The sequence below is a fragment of the Ixodes scapularis genome, unplaced genomic scaffold (genome assembly GCF_016920785.2).
Source record: "Ixodes scapularis isolate PalLabHiFi unplaced genomic scaffold, ASM1692078v2 PGA_scaffold0__279_contigs__length_252992795, whole genome shotgun sequence".
NCBI lineage: Eukaryota > Metazoa > Arthropoda > Arachnida > Ixodida > Ixodidae > Ixodes > Ixodes scapularis.
Window position 1 is genome coordinate 92,105,256 of NW_024609835.1, and position 13,402 is coordinate 92,118,657.

General features: G+C 44.5%; 1 protein-coding gene across 1 annotated transcript in view; it reads right to left on the reverse strand.

Moving 5' to 3' along the window:
• The window catches only part of LOC8053349 (contactin-2), a 136,685-nt gene that overhangs the window by 7,675 nt on the left and 115,608 nt on the right, over nt 1–13,402 (reverse strand). The window contains exons 5-7 of the mRNA XM_040215149.1: nt 13,111–13,213; nt 11,943–12,127; nt 2,866–2,987 (exon numbers count right to left, since the gene is read on the reverse strand). Of these exons, the coding sequence (XP_040071083.1) occupies nt 2,866–2,987; nt 11,943–12,127; nt 13,111–13,213 (410 nt within the window). The remainder of the gene's footprint in view (nt 1–2,865; nt 2,988–11,942; nt 12,128–13,110; nt 13,214–13,402) is intronic.

Here is a 13,402-nt window from a genome sequence, read left to right on the forward strand (position 1 = left end):
AAACTAGTGGGGAGACCTAAAGCTAGCTGCCTTTTTTTCCATTACACTCGCCGAACGCGTTGGAATGCGAGAGCCAAACACAGGTCGCCGGTGTTCCGCGTTCTAACACTTTAGACAAAGTGCAGGGGAGACAAAGGCTTCCTTTGTCTCCACTGCACTTGTCGAACACAATCGTATGCGAAAGTCAAACACCGGACGTCGGCTCTCTGCCTGCTAACCGTTCGACTAGTTCCGTGGAGACAATGGCAAGTGGATAGGTCTATCGACTAGTCATTCCAACCAGAGCTCGGCGTTCTGTCGTAACCGCGCGCTGTTGTCTCCTCCTTTAGCTCTGTGTTTCGGCGCGTAGTTATTAGCTTGCGAAAGTAAAGGCTGATCTGCCCATATGACTTGACATCAAAGAGGATGCTTAAGCCTTCCAGCCAATATTGAGTTCGCTGAATCCAGCTGGTTCAGCGTATATGTTCATGGACTAACAATGCCGGTGATCAGAGTGTGTCACCCCAATCGCCGCACTTTTTCTCCTCTTTGTTAATTTCGCACTATTTTCAAAATAACCTGTTTTAATGCTTGTACTTACCCTATTAAAACAAGTCACATATCAGCTATCTAAAACAGCCTATTTTACGTCTTTACAAAAACCAAGCTTACTTGCTTTAATAATCGTCATATACGGATTAAATTTGTGGCGAAGACTTGCTTTATATATATATATATATATATATATCCGGTGTGTGTGTGTACACAGGGTGTCCCAGATTAGGACCACCAAACTTTTGCAATACAAAAGGCGCAGTCTGCGAGGCTGAAGCCAACTGTAAGTGGTTTAAAAGTGTGGAAAAGTGTGCATTTTTTTTGTGCGCCTCGCAATTAACTGTTTAAGCCTAATTAGCTGTTTTTTGAATATTCGTTTAAGGGCATAGGTGTGAATTGAAAGTTTCTAGCGTCCGTTGAAACACGCCAATATCAATTCCTTGATTCCCGATACGCTTTAGGCGCTTATTTTTATTAGCCTGAAAAGGAAGCCGGCAAAATACCCAAAAAAAACACACACGCGTGACCACGCCTGCACGTCACGCTTGCAGCGCTGTGAAGGAACGAAGTTCACCTTACCACTGGCGCGCTGTCCAAGGGCGGGCTTTCCGCCAGCAGGTGCTCGCGCTTATCATTGGGTACTATCTCAACACGAAGCCTTGTCTCGGACTGCGCGCCACTGATAAGGTGGACTTCGTTCTTTCAGAGGACGTCTGAGAGCGCTGCAAGCGCTACACGCGGGCGCGTTGTCACGTGGTCTTTTTTTTGCATTTCGCGGGATTCCTTTTGGCTAATAAAAAAAGCTCATAAAGCGTGTCACGTAGCAAACACCTTAGTTGGGTGTTTCTCAATGCGCTCTACAGCTTTCCAGTGAACACCTTGGCCCTTAGACGTATATATAAAAAGGTAGCTGATTAGTCTTCAATAATTAAATAACTAGGCACAATAATAACATTTTGTGCACTTTCGTAAGACGCATGCTAACGATATAAATTTTGCTTGACTAGCGCAGAACGCTTCGTTTTTGTCTCAAGTTTGGTGCAAACTATCTGGGACAACCTGTATATTGTACCATAATTAAGAAAGAAATTGGGAAATATTAGTAATATTTAACAGAGTCTGGAGCACAACACGGGAAAAAGTGTAGAATGGTAGAATAAAACAGGACAAGACAATGTCTCTAGAGTCGAGACATTGTCTGTGCTAATTTCTTTTTCCTACCACCTTAAACAATTTTCTTCAGGTGGCCGAAACTCCAGTTAATCTCACTATGGTAAACTCCCACAGGCTCGCTCGCACAGCAAGTTATTTTAACTGGCATGCTTCATAAAGCACTGGCAACACTTTTCCCCGGTGTTTTGAGCGTAAACAAGCAAGCGGATGTTGTCAATTGTAACTTCAAACACCCAGCAACCACGCGTACAAAAAAGAAAGAAAGAAACAACTGCGTGGACAATGCACGGAGTGAATCATATAATTAAAAATGGAGAAAGTCACCGCAGCTTTCACGAAGAATGGTAACATGGATTTCAAAGGAATGTTTGTGATGCAGAAGCTTGTGCTAGAAAAGATTCGTCTAAATTTACATCGCTTTGGAAGATTAGCACCAAGGTAGAATGCTGCTCAATTCACTCCACCATGTGAAGGAATCCATAATCAGCTCACAGAGGTAAGCCAGTGCTGAAACAGGCAGGGCGGACTGACACATAAGACAAAAGAGGACCGGGCACAGCAGCATAGGTTCTGTAGCGTGATGCTTTCATAAGCATTCTCACTTTTATTTCTCATTTTTTAGAAATCTAAACGTAACCTATGACCGCAGAAATTATGACACGTTCAGGAGGATGATAAAATAAAAATAAAATTAAAACCTCGATCACTTTTATTAAGATACCAAGCTTGAGTATGCAAGGAACTGCTACTAATTAAGAACCACGGAGGCTCCCGTTGTAGCAGTTGATGTATGAGAATTTCTGTAACTTAATCTAGGGACATGGCTCTTAAAAAAAAAGTACTACAGGCAATTGTTCAACATATGAGCAAAAACAACAGATATGTGCGAATTCAAGAAGTGAACCAAAGCGACGTCATCGCATAACAATATCTCATATGATAAGTTAAAAACGGCATATTCCTTCGAAAACAATGTTACACGACAATGAGAACCCCCCAAAAAAATACATAATAATACGGAAGCGAGAACTAAAGAGCATATATCTTTTTCGAAGTTTTTGCACGAATCGAAGCACTCTACTAGCCGAAGTACGTGGAGATGATGTATTTTGTTGCCAAGGGGGGGTTATCTCAGCGGTTTGGTTCTTCTCTACTTACCCTGTGCCTCCAGGAGATAACTGGGTCTGGATATCCGGAAGCAGTGCAGCCGATTTCGAAAGGGTCTCCTTCTTTTACCTGCAACTCGCCACTCTCGGGGTAGATACTCAAGTTGGGGGGTCCTGTCACAAGGAAGGAGGCGCCCGCAAGCAACCACGGTATTTATAAATGACTGTTTCAGCTACAGTTCACTAAAAGAAGAATCATAAGACTGAAACATGCCAGCCTCTAACGCAGGAGGTTGCTTTTCTGTTACATTTTGTGAAACCGAGCAGCCGAACTTGTTGGACCCCTTGCATATTACAAGTTACTGAAAGACCATCTGGGCCCATGATCAATTGGGCTGGCTTGGGAAGTTCTTTATAAGATAGTGAGATGACAGGCAGTGATATTGAAAAAAACTAAAACAAGGTAAAACATTAGCCCAGTATCATCTTAATCAAATAGTCAGATAACGTAAAGGAAACGAAACATGCATTAACCGTGACAATAATAATTACGCGATAAGTAAATGAGCGTCTTGATGATGGGAGACGTGTCTTATTTAGAAACGTATTGTGTCTGAAAGAACTGTTAAACTTGAGTGAATTTGTGAACGAAGATGGTAAGGTATTCAACATTTAGCACCTCAGAATAGCAAAGGTCGCTGCACGTATACAATACGACTAAATGCACAAGAGAACAATCATGCAAAAAAGCAGAAGAAAGGGAACAAGCGAAGTTTTGGGCGCACAACGTTTTTCACACTACATGAAATCCAGAGTTGGGTAAAGCAAACTATAAACTTTCAGTAAAGAACAAAATGAACGAGAAGTTATGTACTCAAGTAAAGTAGTCAGTACACTGGATTATTTACTTGAAGTAAAGTACAATAAATAGAAGGTGATTTCAGAATAAAGTGCAAGCTATTTTTAACCCAATCTTTCATGATGCGTTTTCATTCTCCTACAGAGTTTTCTTTCAACTTGTGTGCATTACCCTAAGGGTAAATTAGTGGGCATCAATTATTTTCGGAATTGGCGGCGAATATTGGCTAAAGTCTAGTGTCCACAAGGTAGATCTTTTGCTCTAGCTGACAAACTATTTAACACAATAAACTTATATGGCGCTTGTGTATATCAATCTTGTAGCCGCCATTACTTCATTCAAAGAAATGACTAGATGACGTCATCAAAGATGATAGCACTTTTTCACTCGACGATAGGCCAATTTTCGTTAGAGGTTAGTGAACGTTTATACTCGGCCTTAGATGTTGTGTATAGTACTGGGAGAGCCAAGGATGAGAGGGCGTAGCCCTCCAAAGAGCTTCATTTTGCCGACACTAAATCTGGGCAATATATTTTGAAGTCGGAAGGTGTACTTTCGTCGAAGCATACAGGAAAAACTAATTTAGGTAAATTGCAAGTACGTGCTCAGACAATGTATTTCAAGTAAAGTATAAGTTTCCCAAGCCTACTTGAAGTAGTGATTTAATTACTTAAGATAGCTAGGAAAACTAAGAAAAATCAAGGAGATGAACGCGAGAACTGTCGGAACATAGTGCCTGAAGTTTGAAACAAACACAATGAAGGCACAGCAGAAAATGACAACCAAATAGGTGTGGAACAAGGTTGCCAGGTTGGGTTATAAAGATCCCAATTGTGCTAATCATTTTTGCGGTTGGCGGGAAAATTTTAGTTTTGTTATCTGGCTATTTTAGGTTACGTCAAACCCGAGATTTAAGCGATTTCAAAGCACTTGCTTTCTAAGCTTTAAACAAGGTATTTTCGAGCCAGGAAGGAAACAAATATGAATTTTAAAACGAAGAAAAGTGAACTATCAATATCACAAGCAAGAAAATGCAAAAAGTGGGTCCTCCAATGGTTTTCGTTCTTGGAGCCGCGATCCTTTTTATTTAAAGTACGTTAGTTTTTTGGAACTTTACATTACTGCAGTGATGTACCCGTGCCCCGCTATTTGTTCTGGAAACTAGTAATGTTTGGTCTTATTTTTGCATTATTTTATTGCTGTGTCTAAAGGTACGTCGGACGTATCAGGAACGCGGAGTCTAGAGGTACGTCGGACGTACCCGGAAGGAGAAGTCTAAAGTATGGCGGACATATTGTAAGCACCCCAATTCTCCACGAGAAATTAGAGATCGGAGACTTGCCATGTCTGCTCTCAAGCAGGGCTGAGCGTCCGAAACGTCGCTTGTATCCTTTTCCCTTCTTTTTGACGTCTTATCCACGCTTTTAGTTTTGTGCCCACTTTACGTGCTGGCAGCACAGCACCTTGTGTGTTCGTTGTGTGTTCTGTTTCGGTTTCGTCGCCGTTCGTTTGACCCCGTCACCTGACTTGCAAGCGCGCCTTTTTTTTATTTACGTGGTTCAGTCCATTTGTTCAGGCGTTCAGAACTTTGCTGTCTACCATGAGTGCGATGAGGACTTTGTACACAATGAACTTAGAGCGAACGGTGATCACGTAGGCGAAAGACAACGGGAACCATGGCACTGCAGAGCATCTCCGATACCGCGTGATACGGTAGAATAGACAGCGGGAGTAGGTATTTAAGGGCGCCGCTACCCGCAAAAAGTGTATGGGACCGCCCAATAATGCAAAAGTCGACACCCGGAACACGAGAAGAAAATCCGTAAGTTTGTATGCAGCTAACTGGATGGGGACACCGAGGACTCGACGAGTCGTCGGGAGATCAATTGGTTGACAGTGGTGCGCGGTGAGAATTTAACGCGGGTGAGATACTTCTCTTCGGGGTTGGTTTTATTCCTTCAGTGGCATTGATGTTATAAATTTCCTATATTAAATTTATATTTCTTGCACAAATTTTGCAATTTCGGAGCATTTCCCCAATGTAAACACCCGCAACACTCCCCCCCCCCCCCTTTCCTTGAGCAGTGCGAGCATGGCGGGTGTGTAAAGAGAGGAGTGCTTAGAATAAACTAATTACGATAGCGATGAGAAATAAAGATAGAATGAAAATTGCCATTGGGGTCTCAGGAAGGCACGCTATAACCCGTAGTGATGCAACCCTTCCACATCACGGCTTCGTCCCACGCATCTCCCGGTTCTGCTTTCGTCCAACATGCATCTTAAAGGGATGCTGAACCGAAATTCGAATTTCACAAAATAAGCTTGCAGAAGTGTTTAACCGTTCGCCATAAACCACGAAACATCACTCATATAGCCATATATCGAGCGGATGGCCGTATTTCTGGAAAATAAAGGAGCGAATGAGGGAGAATGTTGACGTCATTTTATCGCAGAAGAGTTGAGAAGGAGGAGAAATGGCCTCGCTCCCCCTTTCCTCTCTGTGACCCCGCGGAGAAGAGGAGGAAATGAGAATCGCGAGGTCACACGTCTTTTCGGCCTTGTTCAAGCGCGCTCTTTTCTTACAAAAATACGATGATCCGTTGAAGATACCACTTTATGAGTGATGTTTTGGAATTTGTAGCGTCCCGCCTATCGATTCTGCGTTGTGTTCAAAAATCGATTTTCGGTTGAGCCTGGCTCCGGGGTCCGGATACGTCCGACGTACCCTTAGGCTACTCGTTCCGAATACGTCCGACGTATCTTTAGACTCCTCGTTCTGGGTACGTCCGACGTACCTTTAGACACAGCGTTATTTCATAAGTACTTTAATTAGGTCATTAGTGTTCCAGAGAACTCTTCAAAATCGTTGTATAAGGGTTTCTGTTTTGAGTTATTTGGGATTTTTTATAGCCTGACAATTGACTGTTTTTTTGTGTATAACTCATAAATACTTGGCGGGTAAATCTGCAAGTACCTGGCAACCCTGACTACAGAAGGATATTGACAGGGTCAAAACTAGCTACACGCGGGCAAGTTAGGGGGAAAGAAGGAAAGTTGGCAGGTAGTAGATCGACTTCAGATGAAGTAGGAAAGCTAAGGACGTGATAAAAAAAAGTGTCAGAATCAGGGGTGTAGGGATGTAGGCGTAGGAGGACGTGCGTTGTGTGTTTAATGTAGTTAGTCAAGTTCCGTACTAGCGGCTGGAGGATTGCGTCTACAAAAGCGGAAATGTGCGACACGGTACAAGAGAAAGCGGAAACAATATGGGTCGAGCAGGGCAGCCGGTTTTGTAAATTTTTGGTGAAAGGTAGAAGGATGGGGTTTTTGGATGATTAAAATTAGACGGGAAGCGAGGGGTGGAAGGGCTTTGGTACGAATCGTGTGTTCGATAATGTTGGTTATTGCTTGTCGATACCCGTTGCTGGGGTTGGATGGGAGGGGTTCATGAAAGTCGGGCTCGGCGAGTTGAAGGTGTGCTTCCCCCTATAGAGGTCTCTACGCCAAAGCAAAATGGCGTTCACTTCATGGGAGGTTTGATGATTAAGTCCTAGCGTTTTTGGAGGGACCGGAGTGCGGAAAGCTTGTCTCCGCGAAGGTTACGGGAAGGGGAGGTAAGCTAACCAGAAAGGGGCTCAATGATAGTGCTCCACATCTTTATGAAATTATCGATTACGGGGTGTTGCTGATCCTACCCCACACTCTAAGGAAAAATGGAGGAAAAAGGTAGCAATGGTGCGTCTTCGTCCCTTCTACTGACGCGCCGCCAAGCGGACAAGAGAAAAAGAGAGGAACGAGACGTTTTTCTCCTTCTCCACGCAGACGGGAGAAAGCTTTCGCCCTCCCAACTCATCTTCTTTCGGTTTCGTTTTTCGAGCACGTCGCTCACGTTGTTTAATAAATGTTTTTGAGCTGATTCAGCTTCAGCGGCAGCGAAGACCGCCTGTAATTTCGTCTTCTAGTCCAAACGTTCAGAACATTTCGGTTGCATTGACGTTTTTATCACCAAATTTATCAACCGAGAAAACGAAGCCACTGAAAACAGCGAAGTTCGGGAGCAGCAGCGCTACGTACACTGGGCAAGATGGCCGTCTCCGGATTGCGAAACCCACGCGAAACTGGGACGCCTTTTTCGGAGGTCTATACGGGGCAGTTCCGTCAGCGACGTCACTGCCGGAAACGCAAAAGCAAGCAAAATATATATAATCTTTTTTTTTTTTGCGTTTTGGGAGCGTTTATTGCGGGTTGTTTCTGTCCAGTTTTGGGGCGGGGGGAGGCGCGGTTGCGCTGTGTTATTTTCTGCAGTGCCATGCGCTAAAGAACAGAGGCCAGATTCAAGAAACGATCTTACGCCAAAGATGTACGTATGAGAATAGCTCCGGAATCGTCTTTATACGATCAAATCAACATGTCCGACAACGTCGCTTGGTCGCGACGACCAACGGACATTCAATTTTCTACATGCTCTTCTCGCGGGTCTCGTTTTCAAGCAGCAAGAAAAAAGAAGGGAGTACTCGAAGCCGGCCACGACGGGCACGAACGCTGGATCCAGAAACACTTGGGAAAAGCTACAACGGTAGCGATGACACCCACCGAGCGAGCTCGGCAGAATTTAGGCCTAGCTGGCACTCCGACTCGGCGCAGCGTTGCTCCGACGGTCCTTGGTCAAGGCCGTCTGCCCACGACCGGCTGGCTTGCTGAATGGAATAAGCGCCCGCGCAACCCTTGTGGCCCCTTCCCGTATGTTAGTTTGATCGCTGCCCTAAGAGGTGAATCTCTTCCCCTTGTCATCTCCTTGTTTTCCGAGGCAGCGGTGACGAACGCTGTCGTCGAAAAGGGACTCTCATATATCCTATTTCCTTGTTTTGTGTGATATGGAGCTCAAATAAACGCCGTATGGATTACCTTCGCAACACGGTATTTACGTACACTTTGTTACTAGTATGCTATTTTTATTCTGACACGACTGTGCGTCACTGTCGAGCTGTAACAGATTGTGGGAGCTACGCAATGCCGGTTCCACCTTTCTTTGTCGAGTGTCACGTCAGTATCGAGTGGTAACCTGAAAAGATCGGTCCGGAAACCCTTCGATCAAACGCGCGCCTCCGCTCCGAGTGTGCACAGGTATTTACGTGCTCTAGTTGACACTCTCGTAGTTAATCTCCGATGCCGCATAAAACTCCGGGGCGATATGTTTCCATCTACGTCGCTTTGCAAACGACTGGCACGGGCGGTATTTTACTATATATACTATGACAGTTGTGTTGACTTCGGAGGAACGAGCTGGAGCACACTCCGAAGGAGTGGGCGAAGTGAAGGGGTGAAGATGTCAAGGTAACAAAATAGGTACAAATCGCTGCAAATAGCTATATTTTGACGAAAACCGGCTGTGATGTCACAGACGTAAAACTACTACTCTGCTTCTTTTTGCTCTGCCCCGTATCGACCTCCGAAAAATGCGCCCCCGCGGGACTGTGTCCACGTTTCTGGCGTTATGGAAATCGTACAAACTGCGTCCAAGACAGGCAGGTTTTGCTGCCAGCTGCCTGGTTGCCTTCCGTGCTGAATTCGGTTCTGTTTTTCCGACGCCGAGTGCCAACCGGCAATCAACGTGGTTTTGTATTTCTGCGTGTCAGCAACATCCAGATGGCAGTGTTCTTCGTTGTGAACCGAAGACCGGAATTATCACCGAAGTGACTGTGTGTTCGCGTATAAATTGTGTAACAACAAGATGAAATGACATGAACTGTCGGGCATTGATGCCGCTAGTCGGGCCGTGATTGGAGGGGGCGGGGTGTCGCAGGTTGACATTCCGCTTTACATAGAAGAGTTTAAGACCACTTAATTAGGTGCCATTGATCGACGTGCGTATAGTCATTTTGAAACGCTGGTCTGAACAGTAAGCTCCCATCGTACACAGTGGCCGATGTGACTGTCGGTTGTCTCCTCCCCGAGAGCGATTGCGTTCTGGGGAAGGAACTGAGCAGTACTGAAATGTGATGGAAAGTACGTATGTTTACACTGTGGAAATGTAGCATTAAAAAAGAATAGTAGGTAAAATCGAAAAACAAAACTATCCCTTATTTTTCTGTTTAAATATACTACGGTTCCTGCGGAAGTGCCCTCCAAGCGGCGCGCTGGAATGAGCGCTAGAAGTTTTTGAGCTCGCCACGGCGTAGCTCCGTACATTTACCACCTGCCGCAAGTCGCGGTTTAAGTGCATTCAAGTTCAACGAAAAGCGATTTCTCTGCCCGTGAAGCATCACTTCCAGCTGAGTGAATATCCGCTCTACAGAGATTAATTCAAGACAGCAATTTTAGCCGTGCGCGAACAGCAAAAGTAGAAAAACAAACACTCCAATAGAAATACTGGCTACGACGTGCAGTTCGGGGAAACAAACTCATGGCGTGGAACGGCATCGGAGCGGCTTGATTTATTGGGTTTCAAATGTTTACGGCATGATCGAGCGTTTTCTTTTTATTAAGAAATTGATACCCTGAGCCATTCAAAATACTCTCAGAGGTATTACATTGCTGGAAAAAAAATCAACATGCTGCGAATATTTTTTATTGCTTAGGCAATCACCGAGAAATTCCGTACGTTTACAACGACCTGTATAAAAGACGGAAACGCAAAGCTCGGGTGTAGCGATCGGGTTAGTGTTTCGTTGTATTGATGTTTGTATTTGCCATGTGTGTGTATGCGCTCAATGTATGTTCAGCTGATACTTGTAGTGTTCGTATTAGCGTCCACATGTGTGTATAATAGAGATTCCTGTAGGTCACGGAGTGCAATGGTGTCGTAAAGAGATAAAATATTTTTGTAGAACATGAATTGGACGGTACCTAGCGCCACCTAACATAGCTACTTGCCATTATTCTGTTTGACCCTGCCATCTGGTGGTAAGCAATTTAACCTTCTTTCACGCTACACGATAAACAGCGGCTTCGGGTTTGCTCTTTTGAGAGCTACTTCTGGTTTCGCGGATTGGTTTGCCATTCCTCCGTGATGTGCGGTTGACGAAGGAATTGTGACTCAAAGAACACCAAAGGTAAGACATAAAGTGCGCGAAGTAACTGGGTATCGGTTGTCTCCGTTTAACATCGTGGTGCTGGCGACAAGAAGACTGAGTAACTGCTTTTGAAAAGCACGTTTTTGTACCTACGGGGGGAATCTGGCTTCGGAAATAACCACAGTTCGCGGAAAGCTCGTGTTAAGCTTTTATATGCTGCTCCTCTCGCCCCGTACAAGAGACGTTGTGTCCTCGTTAAGCCTTATTGAGCTCGATTTGCTTGATTCGGGGTGGCCATAATGAGATGCAGACGACGGAGGAACCATTTGCTTCCCTGCTTCAGGGCCGAAAGTTTCTCCCTTTCCAAAGGAACATAGGTTACGAGACCGTTCCTCCTTTTAGGGTGGGCTATCGATATCCTTTTTTCCAAGAGTGCACCACCGAAAATCAACAGTCACCAGCACCACCGAACACACAGTTAGTACAAACGTACCACCTTCCCTCCCCCCCCCCCCCCCCCCCCCCCTTGTGAAAGAAGTTCCCCTTAACCCCATCCTTTTACCTTCTCCCCAAAATCCACAAAACCGGCTGCCCTGGTCGACCGATCGTCCCCGCTTTCTTTCGTCTCATGTTGAACATTTTTGCCCAGAAGAGGCAACGTTTATGGTTGGAATCGATCTATCATTCAAAATGCTACCGCGGACGGCAGATGCTTTTTGGAAATGATGAGAGCTTCCGGCTAAAAGGTAACACACTCACGATAAATATGTATGACCAAACGAGCGGCTTTAATGTGATTTGGTTTTATTAGGCACTGAATAGTGCATCGTTATCGTTTTTTCTATGCGAGGCTATAAGTTCCATGGGTCTTTCTTTTTGTGCCCCTTAGTATTTCCTTCTTGTTTTCGACAGACACTTAATTGGTGCGCCGTGTTTTCGTTCTTTGTTGCGTTCGTTTAATTTTGTTGTTTTTTTCTGGATTTTTTAATGTCCCCTCAATAAAGCGGCACTAAAATTGGCATCTCCTTCGTATGCTTTGTGGATTTGTGAATGAATACATTCTGTAACAGGGAATATTTTGTGCAGCATTTAAAGACAAAAAATTGAGCTATGAAAATATGTTCCTTTTTTCCATACAGAGCCCTTGATAAGGTGTTCCAGTGCAATCGGTTTCGATACAAGCGGCACTGTGCAGGTGCGCTCTGATTTGATTACAACCGCTTTGTGGAAAGGGCACATAGGAAATTCTTTTCAGCTCACCTCGAATGTCGATACGTATCCCTTTAGACCGTACCAGGTAGGAATGGTTATCGATGGTGTTCGTTGCTTCGCAGCGGTACACGCCCTTGTCGCTGTATGACGCATTGGATATTTCTAGTTTCGCATTTTGTCCCTGGTTATTCCAGACAGTTGAATTTTCTTCACTCTGCTTGAACCAACGTATCCTATGGAAAAAAGGGTACCCACAGTTTTTTGTCGTCTACTCAGATGAGGCATATTGTACGGCACAAAGAAACACGGGCACGAAAAGTTGCAGCAAATATTTGAGAAATAGTGAAGAGGCAAGGGTCGAAAAACTATCGAAGAGAAAGCATGGAGTCAGATTGTGCTTGTCCAAGCAGGTCGTTTTGCACAATTTATGGAAGCTGACTCACATGTAGTGTGGGGAATGAAGCGTTGCATACGATAAAAACTTTACCAAAAATATGGAGAGATTTTGCCTATGCTACCCTTTATCTGACGGTGAAACGCAAAGGACAGTGCGGGCCATTCCAGCCGTTGCAGCGATGCGAACGTTTCACGTGGCTACGCACCGCATCCGTTGCTGCGTCCCAACCGAAGCTCACCTGATACTCACACATTGAATTGACTTCGATGACTCGTAGCGATGTTCATTGCAAGTTAAGGCATACTATAGCAAGCAAGTATTTTCCTCGAAGGACGAAAGACACTTTTTCACTAAGTTGGATTTTATAGCTACACTTATTGCTGAACACGTCCACTCTACCCAGGCGCTCCTTAGAAAAACAAAGAAAAACACAGAAGAAACACTTCGAGTTTTACAATAAAACAAAGCAAACTTAACTTCTTTTTTATTAATTGGTAATGCAACTATTTATGCTTTTTTTGCACCGAATCAGCAGTTTTAGGCCTCACGCCGGACACAGGTTGTTTTGCGTTTGTAACAGAGTGCAAGCAGTCACCCTTCATTGTAAAGTAGCGCGTTCGTTTAGTAGTCGGCAACTATCAGGATACTTATTCACTAGCGGAGCAAAAAATAAGGATCAGAACGAATTTACCTTTTTTTGTGATGACATGCAGTCTACGAGGAAATCGAGCTCTAATGATTCAGGCTAATCCGTTTGAGGAAGCGTGATTTTTAAAACTTGAGCGCGTCCGACGTCTGATTTTGGAAGCGACCACTCACTCTGGAGCGGGATTTCCTTCAGCCATGCATTCGAGTGTTATAACTTCGCTGGCGTTGAAGGTGGAATCTGTCGAAGGCTTCACACGAATGTTATTCGGACGGGCTGCGGTTGGGAAAAAAAGAAAGCAGGGTAAGCATCGAATATTGTGCGCGAGGCACCGTTAGCGCCAACCTTCCTAGATGGTGTTGCTGGTATTATATGACTTATTGTTGTTCCTGAGCAACGGTAATCTTATAAACATTACACGACTATCAGATGTCAAGTTCAATGAGAAAATTAGGCACAATAAAG